The sequence below is a fragment of the Paramisgurnus dabryanus genome, chromosome 3 (assembly GCF_030506205.2).
Source record: "Paramisgurnus dabryanus chromosome 3, PD_genome_1.1, whole genome shotgun sequence".
NCBI lineage: Eukaryota > Metazoa > Chordata > Actinopteri > Cypriniformes > Cobitidae > Paramisgurnus > Paramisgurnus dabryanus.
Genome location: NC_133339.1, coordinates 22,678,729 through 22,699,115, shown reverse-complemented (window position 1 = coordinate 22,699,115; position 20,387 = coordinate 22,678,729). Strand labels below are relative to the sequence as shown.

The following is a 20,387-nucleotide window of genomic DNA, read 5'->3' as shown; positions in this document are numbered from 1 at the left end:
CTATCACACAATTAAACACAACACAACCAGTTATTGTTTCAGTATAATTATATTATATCATATTATTATCATCATCATCATCATCATTAAATTCAATGTAGTACCTGAAACTAATTACACAGAGTGGGCAACACTGTCCACTTAACACACGGTCCCAGCACAGATAGACAGACAGACAGAGAGAAAAGAGAGAGAAGGCACAATAAGAGGTTTAAATAAAGGATAAAAGGAGGCGAAAAAGAAGCAAACGACAAATCGAACTGAATGATCTGTAGGATTAAGAAGAGCAACCTTAAATGAAGCAAAAAAAAAAATGAAATGAAAGATGAGATTACAGATGCAGGCACTAAACTGAACATCAGATGCAATAAAAGACTTGAGGCACAAACTCAAAAATGACTGGCACAAAACAAGAGGGAAAGACAATTAACAACACGAAAAGGCACAAGAAGAAAGGGACCATCTTATTTTCCTTTTCACAAAATTTTCCTGAAATCTGTAGAAACCGAAAGTTTAGGAGACAGCAGCGGGGAACAGTGTGAGATATAAAAAGGCACAAATAATTATAAACAGAAAACAGCTCTTGGAGAACAAATATTGTGTGTTCATATAATAAACAGCAAAAAAAAGGCATTTTACAAACAAAAAATTAAAATAATACTATTATTTGAACAATTATTCATTTTAAATTCATTATTATCAGTTATTATTGTCATTATCGTACTCAGCATTTTTCTAATGAAGGGCATTCTCTCTCCCTCCTCTGGACTCCATCTTTAAAATAAATGCACTAATAAAAAGGTTGTAGAGCTAAACGTAACGGTAACATATAAAGAGAGAGTGAGATAGGGGGAGAGTAGAGGATTCGTCCTTGGTCTGTATGCTAGGTGATCTCATACACAGAGAGAAGCTGGGTAACAGATCAGGACTCTGAGGTAATAATGGAGTCTATGGAGATGTTTAATATTGTAATTAACCTTAAAAAGTAATATCACTATTTCGGAGAATTGGGCTTTTTTGGCTATGGCTGGGCCAATTTTAAGCACAACTAACTAGTGATTAGTACAATTGAAATGAACAGGAAGGAGGAAAGATATTACATTGTGACATTCTTAGTTTCTCAGTGGCAGAACACAAACAGAAAAAAAACAATCAAAACTCCAGTATATAAGAGTGCTGGTGGGTAACAACCCTGAATAAGTAAAAATATCTGCTCACCTGAGGAAATAAAAAAAAGGGACAAAATTGTGCCGATACTGATATCCGATTACTTAGAATGACATCTACCAACACTGATAGATTTGCTTTTTAATCCTTTGTTTGTCACCCAATTTCAAAACAATCACAAAGCATTATCAGTTCTGATGTGTTTTCCACCCCTTTAAATTTGCCAGGATATAATTTGCCCTGATCGTCTGCTGTTTTTTAACAATTGGCTGATATCTGACAGTGAAAAAAATTGCTTTTATCTGCCGATACCGATTATAGGCTAATACATTGGTGCTTTCCAAAAACTTTTTTGTATAAGTGCGAAGGGCTAGGCAACACCAGACAATTAAATTATTAAGGGAGGCAAACACACTGTAACAATAGCATGCTGCAGGGATGACACATTTTTGTAGGCAAAACCTAGGTTTTAGGTTAGCATTTTAGCACTTCTGGTTCCATCATCCTGAAGTCAATGGGGTTTCGGTTAAACTCCTTAAATAAGATCTTGGGTTAAAATAAGCCAAAGATATTTTCACATTTTACTCTATGACAGTAATAGCCTCACTCATGATTTTAAAGCTTTAACAGGGTGGTTGCTAACAAGTTGCTACATGGGACTATGTCGGAGACTTTAATCGTCATCAAGCACGAAGATCTCAAAAACAATGCAAGATGGGCACAATTTCCAAAAAAAAAAGAATACACAGAGTATGTCCTTATCAGGGAACATGTATTAAATGCGTTTAATAAAGTTTGAAAAAGTTGTCCGAAGCTTGGTGGTGATGGCATTGATCTGGAGAGAAAGTAGTACCTTTTAATTTCTAGGAAACTTCAAAATATAATAAAATTAGGCTTCAAAATTGTGTTAATCTGTGAAGATTATCTTGTTGGACAAAATGCGCAAGTGTCAAACTTTTGTTAAACACTGATCTTCTGTTTGCAATAATCCAAAAGTCTATTAAATTAATTTAACATAATTAACAAAAAAATAAAATAATTAAAAATGGGCTTTGTCAAGGGAACCAGTGTCCCGCAAACTTCCGGGTTGGCCTACAAAAATACGTCATCCCTGCGGCACTCTATGGCAGTGGTTCTCAAACGTTTTCGGCTTGCAGCCCCCTTGTGTACGGTGCATCCCTTCATTCCCCCCCCCCCAAAAAAAACATTTACGACATAAAACAATATTAAACAAAACATATTAAATTACACAATGTAGTGCTGTTGGTTAGTAGCCTTATTTTTCTGAGGTTTAATTACACAGAATTTATAATAAATGAATGTATTTTATAAAATGTCATTAAACTGGGGCCCCCTTGCCCCCCCCCCCCAGTTTGAGAACCACTGCTCTATGGTGTGGTACCTTTCTGCATGCTTCAACATTGTTGATGCTGAAGCTTTTGTACCTTCCTATGCAGCAGCACCAAAAGAGGAACTTTAGCAATGACTTTCACTAGAGAACAGATTAGTAAGAGCTGATCAATAATTTTTACAATCCACCGTCCTTTATAGTGTAGTACCGTTACTTAGTGTTTTAATAATGTACCGTCAATATCATATATGCTTATACTTCTGGATGTCTCTCTCACATTCTCTCCATCTCTCTCTCTCTCTGTTCAATAGTGTTAATAACTTGGTTCTGGGACACCCTCGATCAGTTCTTCTGATGAAGAAAAAAAAATACTGCTTGTGAAGGGCTTTCCTCTTCATCCTCCATATCCCACCTCGTTCTTCACTCTCATTCTGCTTAGACGAAGGAGTACTGGTTATCAATGGCTCTTGCCCTCCCTCCTTCCCTCTCCTCGCCCTCCACCCCTTCCAGCTGAAGCAGAGGCGGATCCCTGTCGCGGTCCTCGCACTCCTCCGCCGCACTGCTGGCTCCACCTCCTCCTGCAGCCTCTGTTTCGCTCCCTCGGTCCTGCGGAGGGGTGGGGGGCGGTGGGCGTCCAGGAGGCAGAGGTGGTGGCTGAGGAGGACTACGGGGTCTGCTGGTCAAGTCTGAGAGAGGAACAGTGACAGGAGAGAAGAGGGAGACATTTCCAGTGTAGGAGGAGAGAGGAATAAGGTGGAGAAAACACACACACAATTAAACATAAAAACTATGATTTGGAAGTAACAAACAGTATAAAGTGTAAAATACAGAGAAAAGAAAAGGCTGTGACACATGCTTGCTTATAATGGAATCGGTCAACACATTGCACACAGCCTTCTTACACCCTGCCTCCACTAAATAGGCATAAAGAGTAATGAAGTAATAAATATCTGCTCGCTCATTACATAGGGACTCACTAAAAACTAAACTACCATCTAATGCTAAATCACGCTTTTAAGGAGTCAGAGCTAACTGTCCTGTTTTATCACTGAAGCAGGCTAGAATGGGTGAATGTTCAATGAATGCATTACCCCGTGAGACACAATTAAGGATGGATGTGTGCAATTGAACCCAAGCTGTGAATGAGGAAGTTAAGCAGACAGATGTGCACTGATGTGAACAGATGACCTGTCTTACTGTACATGATTCTTTTTTTTGTCTTATTATTTGTTTTGTCTCTTTTAAGTTTCTTCTTTTCCCTATCTTCTGTCAGTCGTGAAATGAAAAGAGGCCCTATTTACTTTTCCCAATACAGAATCTCACCCATATACAACATCAGTGCAAGTTGGTGGTCTTTGTCTAACGCTTGGCTTTATTCTGGTATGTAACACACACGTTTCATATTAAAATCAATTGTAGTAGATACGTTTTTGTCCCGTTTACTATCCTGTTTAACTTTAAAACCAATATAATAATAAGTTTACAACCCATTTTGTTTTTAAGCTGCAATGTGGGACTTTTATGAGCATAAAAATACATTGCTATATTAAAAATGGTGTTTAAAGACCTTACCTACCAATCTGTATTGCTTTTATCTTAGAATGAGACATTTTTATCTACATACACTGCGGGTCCCCTTACATGGAAGTCACAAATATGTTTCTATAGACGGTTTCATCGGACGCAGCTGACGCGATACACGTCTGGATCCGAACTTTACATCCGGTTTCGTTTTTTTTTATGGTCTGACTAGTTGCTAAACTGATCTCTTGAACAAAAGCCTCGTCGAGAATGACAAATGTTTTGGTTTCCTAGGTAATCTGTTGTTTTTTTGCTTGTTATATAAATAAACTACGTTTAAAGAACTTTGTTGTTACTTAATATAAGCAGAGTTTACCGGAAGTTACGTGCGGACCACGACAGCCGCTTGTTTATGTTGTTACTGCTGAAACCGTCTATAGTAGCCCTAAACAGACAAAGGTCCTGTCCAAAATGGCACACTCCGGACTTGTGGACCTCCTCAGAGTCCACATTTTGATGACATCATGTAGTGCAGACCCTAGGGACCCTTGACGCGAGTCCAAGAGGGTCCACCGAAGTTGTATTTTGGGACAGACTCAAGCGTCACGGCGGAAATAGGAAGAGAAGTTGCCCTCAGTGTGAACTCCTCCCTTCCGTCGTCTGATTGGTCTGATTTCTCTTTCGCAAGGACTTCTGGGTTGGTAGAGTGCGCAAAGCCTTCTGCAGTGCAGGCTTCGCCGAAGACCGCATCAAGGGTTCAAAGGGGGCGCTGATGAGCGTAAAAATGACAGATGGGACACCCTACGGACTCATAGACTAAGCGAGCACGCGCAATTTAAGGCCGCGAGACCGAAAGTCCACATGAACTGCGCCATTTGGGACAGGGGCAAAATGTTCTTTAGAGCGCGTTTCATCCCCTAGTTGTCTCAGACGATGACGTATTTGTCCTGTAGCGGCTACCGTAGCTTCTCTATGCAAGCTGTGGACTAAGCTGTTGGTTGCAATTCTCAATCTCACCACTAAATGACGCAAAAAACCCACACTGGAACTTTTAACATTGTTGAAACATTTTATTAAAATTATTTCCAGAAATGTACTTAATTTTCACCCTCTCTCTGACACGATACGTTTGCTTTAAGAACAACCAACACGTGATTTTTACACGTGTATTAAACTTTTTCAACAATATTTGGATTGAGAAAATTTGCGGTTTTATGGGCCATTCACGTCGCACCTAAAAACATAGGTTCCCGTCACATGACTTGCGCTGCGCTTGCAGCATTCTTAAAAGTTCAGATGTTTTAACTCAATGCGGTGCGGACGCGCCTGGAAAAACCTAGAGGATACGATTGACGATTGGCTCCTTTAACTGGGAGGTGGGACTAGAGCAACCATTCAGACTATTGTGATCTCCCCCATTCATATCAATGCCAGCAACGCATCTAGTTAATATTAAATATCTTTAGTTTGACTTCATGTGGCACTGCAAATATAGATCGGTCTATGACATCAAACTATCTTGAGAGGGATTCTAATGCAATACTCTTGCAATAGTTTGATGTCATAGGCCGATCGATCCACACAAGAGCAGTTGAAATGCAGAAATATGTGAAATGCAAAAGTGGAAACTTCTACTGCATTGGTCCAACCGTTTTGTGAGCAAGGGCTACCACAATGGATAAAAAAATCTGAAGGGCTACTTTGTTGATATTCTACTCAAAACTTTGTTTTACTTGTTCATCATTGTTTAATTGAATGTGCTTTGCCTGGCACCATGTTAGAGACCACTGTCTTCTATCAAGTCACACTGGGCGCCTTACATTATAAAGTAGTGGTTATATAACTATTTTATAACAATTCTTATACTGCGTTCAGACCAGCCAAGGTAGAGGCGTCAAGAGCCAGTGATTTCGATGTTAAGTCAATGTGAAGACATGTTGACGCAGGACTGAAGGTCTCCCGATGCGAATGAGGCGTTTAGCACGGTGCCAATTAAGTGTTGCTGCGGGAAACGCGCAAGTGCGAATGAAGCCAGTAAACTCAAAATGTTCAAGCTGCAAACTGAGACGCCTCAAACGCAGCTGGTGTGAACACACAGTAACAACAATGAAGGTGAAAGACTACAAATCTCATTGATCCATGCTCTTGAATAACAACATCAAGCTGCAGCCGTTCTTGTTGTTTAGGGACCCCTTGCAGTGAAAATGATAAATTATGCCTTTAAACATGCAGTTTTTGCATCTATACCTTTCTTTTCTATATGTATATATCCTATCTTATGATTGTCTAAAGTCTGCAAACCAGCATAGTTTTATCAACTACGTTTTCTGTCTCAGACCCTGTCCGTCTCTCTCAGTTGAATCTGGTCTCACTTACACACAGTCAGAGATGGGGGTTGATGGAGAGTCAGGGTGGCGCGTGGTGATGACATCACAGACTGTGGGGCGGCTGCCTGCCCTTTCCCGGCCTGCGAAGATGACCCAACGACAAACAACAACAGAAACAGCCAATCAGAGCTCTGGTATGCACTATGAGGAAGGCCAGCGGCTGAAGCAGGATGAGGGGAAGGAGCAGAGGTGTGAGGTATGATTGATCAAACTGAAATAAGGCAATGGTAATGAGAGTAGAAAAGAGGTTTAGACAGGAAAGAAGAGCAGAAGTTGGGTATATAATAGAGAATCAAGATGCTGTAATGATGTGATGATAAAGACAGGTCAGAGGAGATTCAGAATATAAGAAAATGAAATAAATAAGAGGTGATGTGATCTAAGAAATGTTTCAAAGGTTTAGGGAGGAGTTTGTACAGTTTGTATCGGGAAGCACTCATGCACACAGAGAAATCAAAATTTACAGACAAATTATTCACAAAACAACACCACCATGCACAAGCGGCCAACATCAGACTCTGGCAGCAGCGATGGATGTGTGCGCGAACAGTCAGTGCTGATGCTTGCACAGTGTGTCCTTTTAATAGCATGCCATGACTAGTGACAGGAAGTGATCTCATACACAGGGTGATCCCACATTCAGTCACATCTCTGTGACAGGTGCAAACAACTCAAGCGGTGGCCATGTTCTTTTTCATACGCACTCATAAACAAATACACATAATATCTCACTCCAGATTCATCCCACTCAAATGACACACATACAAACAAGCTCAGTGCCAAAGACCCAGGATTCTAAACCAGGATTTCAACCAAGCCAATCAATCTGACACTACTTAACACCTCCTAAGAAATCTTGGAAAATTGTTTTAACTTCTTAAGTGACCCACTAGGACTGTAAACATTTATGTCTTTATTTTAATCTAGAAAATTTAGTGTAAATGTGTGTCAAAAATAACTGTCAAGAGACGGAAGAGTTTTCATTACTGTCCTATATTTTCCTGTGGCTATATTTTCTCAGCTGTAAACTCTCACCCCTCCCACCACTTCCATACCTGGTTGCCGGACATTCGTGGCCCCCACAAAACTGATGAGGGTGACGTCAGAGGCTCCCCCAGATTCCAGAGGAATGGGGTGCACGCGGAAATGCTCCAGCATGTCAAAAATGGACTGGAACCAAAGATGCTGCACCCGACACTGTCCATCCTCATTCAAGGAGAGCCGTAAGTGCTGAGAGGAGAATTTCAGAACAGAAGCAAAAGGGTCATTCAAGGAGAGCAATGGAATGCATCCCACTTTAAAAAAAATATATGCTCATTTTCCAGATCCCCTAGAGTTAAACATTTGATTTTTACCGTTTTGGAACCATTAAGCAGATCTCTGGGTCTGGCGCTACCACTTTTAGCATAGGTTAGCATAATCCATTGAATCTGATTAGACCATTTAGCATTCATCTGAAAAATAACCAAAGCGTTTCAATATTTTTCCTATTAAAAACTTGACTCTACTCCAGAATGAGAGTATAGTTCCTATCCATATCTGCCTAGAAAATTGCAACTTTTAATTTTCTGTCCATCTTAGTACACAATGTAACTACAGAAGAGTCAAGCCTTAAATAGGAAAAATATTGAAACTCTTTGGTTATTTTTTAGCGCAATGACAATGGTCTAATCAGATTCAATGGATTATACTAAGCTATGCTAAAAGTGGTAGCGCCAGACCCGGAGATCGGTTAAATGAATTCCAAAAAGGTAAAAATCTAATATTTAACTTTAGGGGAGCTGAAAAATTTGAATACTTAAAACAAAGTGGAGTGCCTGTTTAAGTGTGTTTATCCTGATTCTCACATTCATCACCCCTACAAATTGTTGTCATCACACTAAAATGTTTATATAGTTGATACCATTATCCGAAAAATTCAGCCTTTTCCTAATATTTAGATTCACAGCAGCTGGTTTATATGTTGGCATAACCTTTACACAGCAAGGCCTAATGCGCAAATCTGATATTCTAAGATTTACTAAGATCTGACATTTTATCCTCTCTATGTTAATTTTCTGATATTTTATCCTCACAGACATAACTGACATAACTGTGGTTACAGGAAATACCCTATGCTATAACCGGCAAGTGTATCTGATCATTCACACGAGCAACCACATTACTGATACGTCTGAGTGCTTGTCACAGTTTACAGATTACAGAAGAGCATGCATTTTACCTTTGCCTTGCCCTGGAAGTTGAACGTGAGGACGTACTCCCCGCGCCGTGTCTCACTCTGCCGGACGAGAAACACCCCGTGGCTGGCCATGCCGCCTGCAAGCACCAGCTGGGCCGCCTTAAGACGAGACAGTGTGCCGTGAAACCACTGACACTCATTGAGAGGATGTTCCACTGTCTCTGACACAGAACCTTCGGAGAACAGGAACGACCCTGTAGGGGGCAACACCAATGTGAGGGTGTCAATTGCTCAACTCAACTAATCCAACAATGATAATAAAAGCAATGCCAAAACCATAGGTTTCATGGTAAACGCAAACTGAAAAGTTTTTTTTAAATCTATCCACTATTTAAATAATATTGTTAACAAAAATGTGGATACATTCATAGGATTTACCACAAAACGGGCATAGTTTAATGCAGCACGCTACCTGTCGCATCAGGAGTTTCGGCAAAAGGAGTGCCGAGACTTGCTCCGCCCCCAAATTCATCGAGAGGGGCACGGGGTGGTAACTCGGGAGGTAGAGGCTCCAATTGGGGAGATCCACTGACTCCACCATAGCACACTGCGTAAAAAACCCACATTAAACAGCTGATCATTTTTATGTGTATTTACAACACTATTTTGCTTAAACACATTACAATATTCATTTGTGCTACTGTCATAGCTATTTTCAAACCAGTCTGAACTAGTTACAGGCAAACACATGTAGATGGGGGCAAGCACATGCCCCATTACACATGCTGTCCTGAATGCAGCTAACCACAGCTTGGTGACATCATCCTCACACCACTTACCTTGAGACAGACGGTCACTGAATTCTGGCGTTCCGCTGAGCTCGGTGAGAGCACTGCCACAAACTCCCTCAACGTCCTCTTGCTCACTAATAGGAAGGATGGCAATAAGTACATTTGATGGGTTTCTGCTCAGTTTATTGCATAATTATGCGGTTACTTTTTAGTAACTTGTAACTTTGCTCTACCTCAGACAAATGGCATTTCTGATGTCACTGAGCCAAGCTCTCATCTGAACTGCATCTCTGGTCTCGATCACGTACTGCACCTGACCTTCCAACTGCAAGAAATAAAAAAAAAACAGAAAATGCATCAAATGCATAGATGAACAGTGGAAGTGCAGCATGTCCAGATTTTCAAGAGTAGGACTTTCTTGACTTTGAAACTTGACATAGAAAACGACTGCATTTATATTCCTATCTAAGAAATATCTAAATCTCTTTTTCTCTCTCTCAACAGTTATTGTTTAAGAATATTGTTTGTGAAAACTTGTAACTTGGTATAAGCACTTTTTGTATTAATGAGTGTGTTTACATGCACAAAATACATAGATAACTATCAAAAATCTGCTTATTATAGAAAACTGGTTTCATGCGTTTACATACAAATCAATAAACCGTCTATGCAGAAAACTGCGTTTACATGGGACTTGGAGAATTGTCAGGTTTTTTGCAGGTAGTGACGTCACCGCCTATACTACACAATAGTCATTCAAAAAGCAGACAGCATATCTGTCTAAAGCTATACTGTTGTATCACTTCTTGTGTCTGCAGAACCTGTAAATATAACATCAGCTTTTATTTTCGCAGTTTCTCCGCCAACTGCTTCAGTTGAGTGGAGACTTTTATGCGTTACTTTGCGGTTACTTCTGCGTGTGATGTTTATCTTTTATACATGGAGACATGCGCACATGAACAAAACTGCGAGAAAGCTGTTTGAGGTGTTTACATGCCACTTGAAATCGGGGTAATGAGCAAAAAACTACCTGTGCTTATGCCATTTATGTATGGAAGGTTTTTTTGGTCTTTTTTAAATTAATTAATTAAATTATAAAATAATTAATTAAATTATAAAATAAAAAATAAAATCGCAAAATATGCCCCAAATTTGAAAATTAAATGCTAAAATAAAAATTAAAACATTATATTAAATTATTTCATTTTCATTTTTTAATGTGATGAAGCATCATTCCGGCCAAATTAAAAAAGAAAATTAAATTGATGATTTGACATTTCATTTTCAATATAATCTTGAGTCAAGACTGACAATATTAAAATAAAAAGTCAAGCTTGAAAAGGAATCTGTAAAAACATTTTTAAAAGGGTTTTTATTCATACCCAAGCAATAATTGGGACAAAATTAAAATGTAAAGTTCAGTTTTAATTTTATGTTCTCTTTAAATTATTTGTTTTCATTTTCTTTTTCGTTTTCATTTTCATTTTCATTTTCAACTTGTATGCAAATGTAATGTTAATCAGTGGGTGGCGTTTATTTACTTGCTCAAAAAAGGGGATTGGCTAACGCTGCGTTGCCAACTCAGCGACTGTGTTGCTAAAATAGGGACTTTATTGCTACATCTAGCGACTTTTAGGCCCATTTAGACAAACTTAGCGAATGTTTGGATGAATCTTAGCTTCACATCTGTACAGATAGGCTACTGTGTCGCTTGTACTGGCCAACGAGTGCCGGGTGGCGCTGTCCCGGTGAAATGTGCGTCTGGTGTCTCTGTGCATGGAGCTGGGCAGTGTAGGAGCTGACGCGTGGATGAGATTCGCGTTCATTGTTTACATTTGAAAGGAGGAACAAACAATAAAAAGTGGCTGGTCCGCTGTTATATATGTACGTATTTTCACACATCTGATCCGGTGAGGCGTCAGCCATTCTCATCAAATGCATACACATAGCACAGTGTGATTATCGTGCAATACATAATTATGCCAAAATCCGTTAAGGACTGGATTATCATATGCTCGCAATATTGGCGTATATATAGCACTATAATCACACTGCGTGTTATTTGTATGCATTTCATGAAAATGGACATGAGTGACCAGTCACTTACTTTTGCAGCGGGCACACTGGCAGAGCAGACCTTCAGCCTTTGTGGTATTTGTAAGTGGTCCTCATTTGTAACGCTGATTTGTGAGTAGGGCTGTGACCGTACGGGATTTTATTTTACCGTGGTGAAAAAGCAACAGAATCACGCGGTTAGACTGTTAGCACAACAACCCACCCCATATTATTAAAACAACAAATTATATTAGCAATAACAATGTGAAATAATATGTATTTCTATATGTTAACTTCTGTTTTTTATATCTTTTGAATATACAATGATTTATAGACCTTTTATGTCATCGTTTATAACCCATTTTATACAATACATTTCATAGAATAACAACCTGAAAACCTGCAGAAAGAACATGCAGAGTTTAAGATTGTTTCTGATGAGTTGTGTAAAACCTGATTCCTATTTCTTTAGACATTCATTTTCGGTAAACTCTCCGTGAATAGAAACACACTTCTCCAAACATGTTGAAACTCTTAATAATTTATTGTACAAAAAATGGGTTACAAACAATGACAAAAACTGTTCCATAATTGATATTAAACTCAAAAGATATAGAAAATAAATATTATTTAATGTTATTATTGTTATTATGTTTAATTAGATGTTCTCAAAGTGGATACAAAACGAAATCGACAATTGCATCATTACGTAAATAACTGCGCAAAACTTATGGATACTCCAATCATTGCTTTCAGAAATTCGCTTACAGTAGCTCCAGATATAAGCACAGCATTCAACCAAATAACGAGTTGTGCTGTCAGTATACGCGCTCCTGCCTTCATAACGATAGTTGTCATGTTTGCCCATTATAGTTTTAAAATATTATTATGCTGTCATTATCATCACCAGCACAGTGCTTCTCCTTGAATGAGAAAGCTTAATATGCGCGTGGCTCGGACTCCTTGCACATGAAATTTCATGGGCATGGCTCTGACATTTTCTTGCAGAGATGTTGTTATTCGCGCAGGGGTTTAAAACCAGGGAGTGAGTTGGTACAGTTCAAGAAATCAGAGCACTTGGGCATGACGCGCTTTATAAGGTTGCGGCCGTGACATCACCGCAGCTGGCATCTTATTACAGCAGTGATGCAGTATTACTGTGATATCGTCACAGCCCTTATGTGCGTAGCTCGTCTTCCACGCTTCAGCTATGGTCAGAAGAACTGTATGTTGTGTCCAGTGCAGTGTACACAGAAGACTCCGAGAGACTCGCATTTCACAGAGGACGCAAGTTCTGATACTTGTACAGACAACACATAGGCTAAATAAACAGATAATGTTCATTTAAAAGTAAGTGACTGTGTATCAGCTCGTTAAACTGACGCCTCACCGGACCAGATGTGTGAAAATACGCACATATATAACAGCGGACCAGCCACTTTTTATTGTTTGTTCCTCCTTTGAAATGTAAACAATGTACGCGAATCCCATCCACGCGTCAGCTCCTACACTGCCCAGCTCCATGCACAGAGACACCAGACGCACATTTCACCGGGACAGCGCCACCCGGCACTCGTGGGCCAGTACAAGCGTACAGTACCCTATCTGTACAGATGTGAAGCTAAGATTCATCCAAACATTCGCTAAGTTTGTCTAAATGGGCCTAAAAGTCGCTAGATGTAGCAATAAAGTCGCTATTTTAGCAACACAGTCGCTGAGTTGGCAACGCTGCTTCAGCCAATCCCCTTTTTTTTAAGCAAGTAAACGCCACCCATTGATTAACATTGAATTTGCATACAAGTTGAAAATGAAAATGAAAACGAAAAAGAAAATGAAAACAAATAATTTAAACAGAACATAAAATTAAAACTGAACTTTACATTTTAATTTTGTCCCTATTATTGCTTGGGCATGAATAAAAAGCCTTTAAAAAATTTTATTTACAGATTCCTTTTCAAGCTTGCCTTTTTATTTTAATATTGTCAGTCTTGACTCAAGATTATATTGAAAATGAAATGTCAAATCATCAATTTAATTTAATTTTTTAATTTGGCCGGAATGATGCTTCATCACGTTAAAAATGAAAATGAAATAATGTTTTAATTTTTATTTTAGCATTTAATTTTCAAATTTGGGACATATTTTGCAATTTTATTTTTATTTTATAATTTAATTAATTATTTTATAATTTAATTAATTAATTTAAAAAAGACCAAAAAAACATTCCATATTTATGGGCTTTCCCCTATAAAAGAAAATCAATTTACGCGTTTACATGACCCCACGTGTTATCAGTTTATTAAGCATGATCGGCAAAAGACTGTGCATGTAAACACACTCATTAGCTCCCTATGACAAAAGTCTTTATTCTTTTCTAATCTTTGTGAGTTCCTTTGGATTGAAGCATCTGCTAAATGCCTCAATGTAAATGTAAACTAAACACAAAGTATTTTTTAAGAAAAACAGAGGTAAAGTTTGACAAGATGAATCATAAGGAAAGACGAACATAATAAATTATTAAATTTATTAAACATTGTACATAATGTAATTACTACTGTTATATTGTAAAATCTCTTCCTAAAATAAATATATAAGCTAACTTTCCAGTGTACATGACAAATGATGGCTAATGAAAGCGGAAGTCATTAATTCCCTATGGAGAGTAGCAAAGGGGCTGCGTGGGGTGCTGCCGTCTGCGGATGCTTTTTTTTAACTTGTGCCATTACACCAAATGCGACACGCCAACCAGTATTTTAGTGTATTCCAATGAAAACACTGTGTGCCAAGTGAAAATTATTTATCTTTTTTTACTTTATCAGTAACACCTGAATCCTATAAAAATTATTAATCACGGATAAGTCAAATGATTCATTTCATACTTATATATGTTATTTTTAATCTTGTCCATATGTTGATATGAATACATATTGAAAGTCTTTGTCATATTTGCATAGCTGTTTATTGTTTAATTCATTTGCATTTATTTATTTATTTCACTATGGTGAATATTGGTAGATTGAAGGCTTTGTCGCTGGACTGAGCTTCTCTCCCATGTTGGCAAGGATTTACTGTTAAACGGAAATTTCATTACGACTGCCACTAAGGGCAAACTCTGACAGTCATGTCCGAATGTAGTGTACAGTGGAAAGGCAACCTAAAGACAAACGAGATTGATGACTTACTTGTAGAAGAAAGGTATTCTCCTTGTCTGGCACCTCTATAGCTGTAGTGCTTCTGACGTTAACAATGGAGCAGCATGGGACAGTCAGTCTAGGCTTTGAGGACTACAACCAAAAAATAATTTAAAAAAAATCAACATATGCTTAATATATACACAATACACTACACAGACTTATTCAGTGCAACTATTAACAAGCCATTAGTGCATTCTAATGGAAATCTGTTATGTATATCATCAACATTAACATTATGGAATATCTAAATAATAATGATGATTATCCACTACAACACAAGTGGCTTTGTGTCTTTACATACACACTATATGTTGTAAAGGTGTTTTGTAACATTTTTGTTATAATCTGTAAGAGATATTATATGCAACTAAAATGATGGCACTGATGGCATTTACAATTAAGCCTGTTAGGTGACATCTGGCAGCATGTAACCCATAAACATCATTGGAACACATCACTAAAGTTAACATGAAAGATTTTTCGATGTTTGGAATTTTATTTTCTCACCTTTGGTGGGATGTAAAACTCAAGGAAATACTCCAGTCCTCCATCCCCTCCATCCTTATCTCGTTCTTTCAGTACCAGACGACACTTGTGCCAACGCATACCCCGCCCACCAGCAGCTCCTCCCGTGGCTGGAGGATGCATCGATGCGGCGTTGGTGTTGTCCGTGCCGTGGTGCAGCAGTCCAAACGAGAAACCCGGGAAACCGAAAGTGCTAGAAAATTCATCCAAAGATGAGCACACAGTCACACCCCCCTCTCGGACCAGCCTGCCCATTTTCCTGGGTGCACCAGCGCTGCTGGGAGGCAAAGCGGATGGCGATATGGCCAAGGAGAGTGCAGCGGCAGTGGACAGATTCGGTGGTGGTGACCGGGAGAGTCGTAATTTCTCCAACCTCTGGCTCCACTTCTCCTTCTCCCCATCTCCATTGCTCCTCCGCCAATCACGGGCCTCGGAGAACGAGAGGGAGGTTGCGCTGCTGGAGGATGATGGAGGCAAAGATGATGATGAAGAGTGGGGCAGGGAGAGGGGAAGGGAGAGGGAGACAGGAAGAGAAGTAGGAACAGCCTGGGAGTTCCTCTTGCCATCTTGCAAACCTGTAGTGTAGCTGTAACTGGAAGGAAGAGGGGAGGAGTTACCCGAATTGCAGTTCTGTGGGGATTCACTGGAGGAGCTGCGCCAGTGTAAGATACCTCGCACGCTCCCCCTAACACTACGGCCCACGCTGCGCAGAGAAAAACGCTTTTTTAGTTTGTTTTTGGAGTGACTCCCCATGGGCGTACCATTGCCTTTTGACCCAGAGTTTGCTGGTGTGCCAGAGGGGTTGAGGCATGCTGGAGTCTGGCTGAGATCAGATCTTTCTGAGGTACCATCACCTTCTGCCTCATTGTCTTTCTCTGCTATGTCTGTGTCCACCTCCTCTTCAGTTACAGGCCCCGCCCAGCTGTCCTCTTCTTCCTCTAGGTCTTTGTAGCCAGATGGATTGTGATGATACTGTTTACCTGTCAGTCCCCTATCCTCCCTCCGCCCATTATTCCCGCCCATTGAGGAAGAGCATGAAGAAGAGGATGAAGGGGGCAGAATTTGCGTATGAGCATAAGGGTCCTGAAATGCTGCAGGGTTCTGAAATCTCTCCACACCGCGGGCCTCCTCGTGACCATGCTGGGGTAACAGACATTTGGACGCAGAACGAATGTGAGTGGGGGGGCAGGGGGTGGTAGCCTCTGGCGGCAGCAGGGGTGGAGATGTTGCATCCTCCTCCAGTGATGTAACATCTGATTGGGCGACCCAGTTTCCTTCTCTACCAACGGCAGTCCCCTCAAGTTCACTCTCGAAATGTCGAACAAATCTGTCTGTAAAGCGCCGACAAAAAGCAGCAGCGGAATCAGGGGAGTAATGCGGGTTCTCCTGCAGGAAGGCCCGAAAATGACGGGCAAAGTCACCAGCGGCTACCCGTGCGTGGAGCTCACAGAACTCTGTCCAGCTAAGACAGGGAGATGGAGATGGTGTGGGTGTGTCAGATAAAGAGGACAACGGCTGACCCGCAGGAGTTGGAGGAGGCAACGGTGGGGGTCTTGTAGAGAGGGGCAACAGCAATGGGGATGGAGGAGAAGGGGAGGGAGATGGGGAGGGTGGGAGAGGAGACGAATCAGCCGCAGCACGAGGGCTAGGCGGAGTTAAGAGCGAGCCATTCATGACTGATAAACAGAGTGATCAATTTAAGACCAACTGAATATCCAAGATGTTGGGTCAAGGATCAAGTGATCGCTGCGATCTACGTGGGCATGGGGCGTGTACACGCCGTTCATCGGGCTATAATTTTACAACAGACATAAATTCCAAGTACCTGACCTAAAAATGACTTATAATTGTTTTCCCCCATTTAAAACAATGATCTGATTCACAAGTTTGATGTTACAAATTAGTTTACATTCTACACATAACAATGTATGCTCAAGGGGCTGTATGCCAAGTAACTTTAATGTCAAGAGCAGCCGGCCAGTTCTCAAATGGTCTCCGGAGTTTTACAATTGTGCAAGGATCCTTAAGTGACCTAAAACGGTTGATAAAACAAAACAGAAACAACATTAGTATTTTTATCCTAACAAATTATTTACACATCCACTTTCATTTACATGCAATAATGTTACATCTTGTAAATGCCAGTTCTGAAGGCAACAAATATCTTTATGAAGATCATTCATTGCAAACTATTTTTTTAGATTCAGGAGAGAGTTTTTGCAAATACTGCATTTTAACATTTATTATGAATTAAAACAATCCAGAATATATCAGTAGTAGAGCACTGTATAAGCAGAGCAAGAGGTCATGGAATTGAACCCAGTCGTTTACTTATAAAGAAATGTATACCTTGTTATGCACTGTAGGTCGCTTTGGATAAAAGTGTCTGCCAAATGTGTAAATGTAAATAATCAGTCTAACACTATTCACTGACCCACAAGAAAAAAAACTGTGGTATGTACTCTATAGTAAACTGTAGTACATTATTATATTTTTGAAGAAATTACTATTAGAGGTAAACTGATTAATCGGTTTTGCCAATTAATCGGCACCAATAGTTTATTGGTGGAACAATCGGCTATCTGCAAAAAATTCATGCCAATTTTTCTGAGTGCGTCCATTGCTATTATATCATTATGAAGTAATTAATTTGCTAAATAGATGCTGCATTAGCAGAGAAACAACAGCAGGAACCTAAGTTTGTAGTCAAGGCTGACAGAACAATAATATTAGTAGTACTCAAACTATGGATGCTAAACAATTAATCGTGATTAATCGTTAGCAGAATAAAAGTTTTTGTTTACATCACATATGTGTGTAAACTGTGTATAATAAAATATATATATATATGAACACATTCATGTATAATTTTAAGAAAAAAATGTATATATTAAGTATTTATATTTATATATAATATAAATTATACATAAATATACAAATGTATATACACATGTAAACATTTCTAAAACATATACATGCATGTGTGTACATTTATTTATACAAAGTTATTGTACACAGTTCACACACATATGATGTAAATAAAAACATTTATTCTGCTAACGATTAATCGCGATTAATCGTTAAGCATCCCTAACTCAAACGATTACACAAAAATACACGCAGATAATCCAACCCAAATGTTTAATGTCCTGATTATTACAATTGATTTGCATTATTTATATACAGCTGGTTACTTTTATCCATATTTTAAGTTAATAACGAGAGAAAGCAAACTGAATGAAGCTGGATGCTACGTTAACATATCTAACAAATCAAAATCTGAATTCAGTGCATCATCAATGCAATACAGCTTTTGTTATTTTGATTAGATAATAATTAAGTGTTAAAACAGAAACAAATAAAGTACAAGACTACACATATAATATACATTTGTGTAATTTGAATTTTACCAGTGGGATTATTTCACAGAAGTATTTATTTCAATACGTATTAATATATTTTTATTTATGCATTTATTTTATTTAGCCCATTTTCGTGGTTCAGTGCTGTAATTTTATTTCCTTTATAATACATCTCAGTACTGTTTCACTTTTAGTGTTATGTTTGTTTTTATCCAGTATCCATTTTAATAACGTTTGATTAATCGAATATCGGCAAAGAGGCACCAACTTAGTTATCGGTAAAATCCACTATCGGTTGACCTCTATATACTATAGCATTCTGTAGTATTAACTATAGTGAATTGATGAACTGCAGCAAATATTGTAGTATAATTTAATATTTACTATAGTAAGGTTCTAAATCAAAATTTCAATATAATTAATTATAGTAAATAAAATATTTTACAGTGATATACTTCATGTGTGCATATCGATAATAGTAACAGGCGTGTACAGTGCAGGCATGATCATCGTATTTATTTAACAAGGGCGTAAAAATTACATTTATACGTTAAGGTTCTTGCGTAAAGTGGCGGTGATAAACGCGTTGTTTTGCTTGAACCACAATGGGTTCAATCCCATGACATAGTTTAAGCTGCGAGACTCAATCTTGTTGCACCTGATTTCAGAAGAACGTGCTGAGCGCTAATTTCTCATTTATTTCATTAAAAACCAATCTAGAACCCACGCGTTGAAAGATTTAAGCATTTGAACCCGAACTTGTAGAAACCAAACCATTTGTGATACAAAACGGTAGTCGGTTTACATAAGCATTATATGTAACAATGATGCTACAATGATGCTCATAAGCCTCCGTGATAACTCACTGTCTTCAGGCTAGTATGTAACTCGAGGCCGATGCAGCTAGCTTCAAAGAAAACCCACACAAACCGTTAAAGGTTTGCTATCTGAATAAACTAAAACGACCGAGAGATGCGATAAATCTACAGAGCATAACAACAAAGCTCGCCATATCTAACTGCCTGGTTGTGAGTTTAATTGTCATTTGCGCTCACGCTGATAATGTCAACACACCGAGCTAACTAAAGCTAGCTTGAGTTGGCCAGTTTGCTAACAATCAAGTGCAATAGAAAGAAAACATTCAGTCAACTCACCTATTTGCACGAAGACCACACAATTTGACCGAAACCCCAAAGAAGTTGAGGTGCAAGCGTATTTTGGACTAGCCTGTGGTGCTAACTAGCTAACGTAGCTCTGCTCATAAATTACCAAGTTTGAGCTGCTGGTCAGCTAGCTGACTGTATTGCTAAGCAGGCACTGTGTGTCTGCCAGTGTTAAATTGCCAATATTAAAAACATTACTATTCATTCCTCTCTGGCTGATCGGTCATTGCTGATGCTAAATTAATTGATTAATCATATGGTATACATTTATGTATACGTTAAGGATTTTGCAACCGGTCTTGTTGCTGGTATATGAATATTTCTTTGCCTGCTGTCCCAATCAGTCTCTCGCGATAGTGGGAGAGGAAGTTGGTTGGGGGACAGAGAGTGTGGGAGAAGGGGGATTTCAATGGGAGAAAAAAGATTAGGAGGAAAAGGGATGTGCACTTGATGTGAAGACACATTGGACAATGTGTCAAACGGGGATTGATGCTTAATTGATGTTGGGAGGTTAAGAATGCTTTTATTGTTATTTAGAATAAAGAATCACATTTTAATTGTCAAATGTAAACATTTTGTTAGATTAACATGTATTTGGTTAAATTGATTCTTACATAATTTATAGCATAATTGTGCAATTTTGCATAAGATAGTAAACATTTAGCCTACAAATTATATTATGCTTACTATCA

The 20,387-nt window shown here is 38.9% G+C and overlaps 1 protein-coding gene across 2 annotated transcripts; it reads right to left on the bottom strand.

Annotated features, from left to right (window-relative positions):
- Window positions 1-36: 36 nt before the first annotated feature.
- sh2b1 (SH2B adaptor protein 1) lies at window positions 37-20,058 on the bottom strand. Of its 2 annotated transcripts, XM_065273235.2 has the most exons (10): window positions 19,687-20,058; window positions 15,153-17,202; window positions 14,634-14,735; window positions 9,630-9,721; window positions 9,445-9,530; window positions 9,078-9,212; window positions 8,648-8,859; window positions 7,482-7,656; window positions 6,416-6,506; window positions 3,040-3,204 (listed from the first exon to the last, which is right to left on the bottom strand). In XM_065273235.2, exons 2-10 carry the CDS (start codon window positions 16,842-16,844, stop codon window positions 3,183-3,185), a joined length of 2,607 nt encoding a protein of 868 aa, XP_065129307.2. In that variant the 5' UTR covers window positions 16,845-17,202; window positions 19,687-20,058; the 3' UTR covers window positions 3,040-3,182. The 2 variants fall into 2 exon arrangements, with proteins under 2 accessions (XP_065129306.2, XP_065129307.2); XM_065273234.2 differs by lacking the exon at window positions 6,416-6,506 and having other exon boundaries at window positions 37-3,204.
- Window positions 20,059-20,387: the final 329 nt, after the last annotated feature.

Excerpts from the sequence above, each read along its gene's own strand:
- sh2b1 (XM_065273234.2), bottom strand. The coding sequence starts at position 16,844 with ATGAATGGCTCGCTCTTAACTCCGCCTAGCCCTCGTGCTGCGGCTGAT. Across the intron at positions 8,860-9,077 it reads CGAAACTCCTGATGCGACAG|GGTCGTTCCTGTTCTCCGAA; the intron begins GTAGCGTGCTGC and ends TGCCCCCTACAG. Across the intron at positions 3,205-7,481 it reads CACGAATGTCCGGCAACCAG|ACTTGACCAGCAGACCCCGT; the intron begins GTATGGAAGTGG and ends TTCCTCTCTCAG.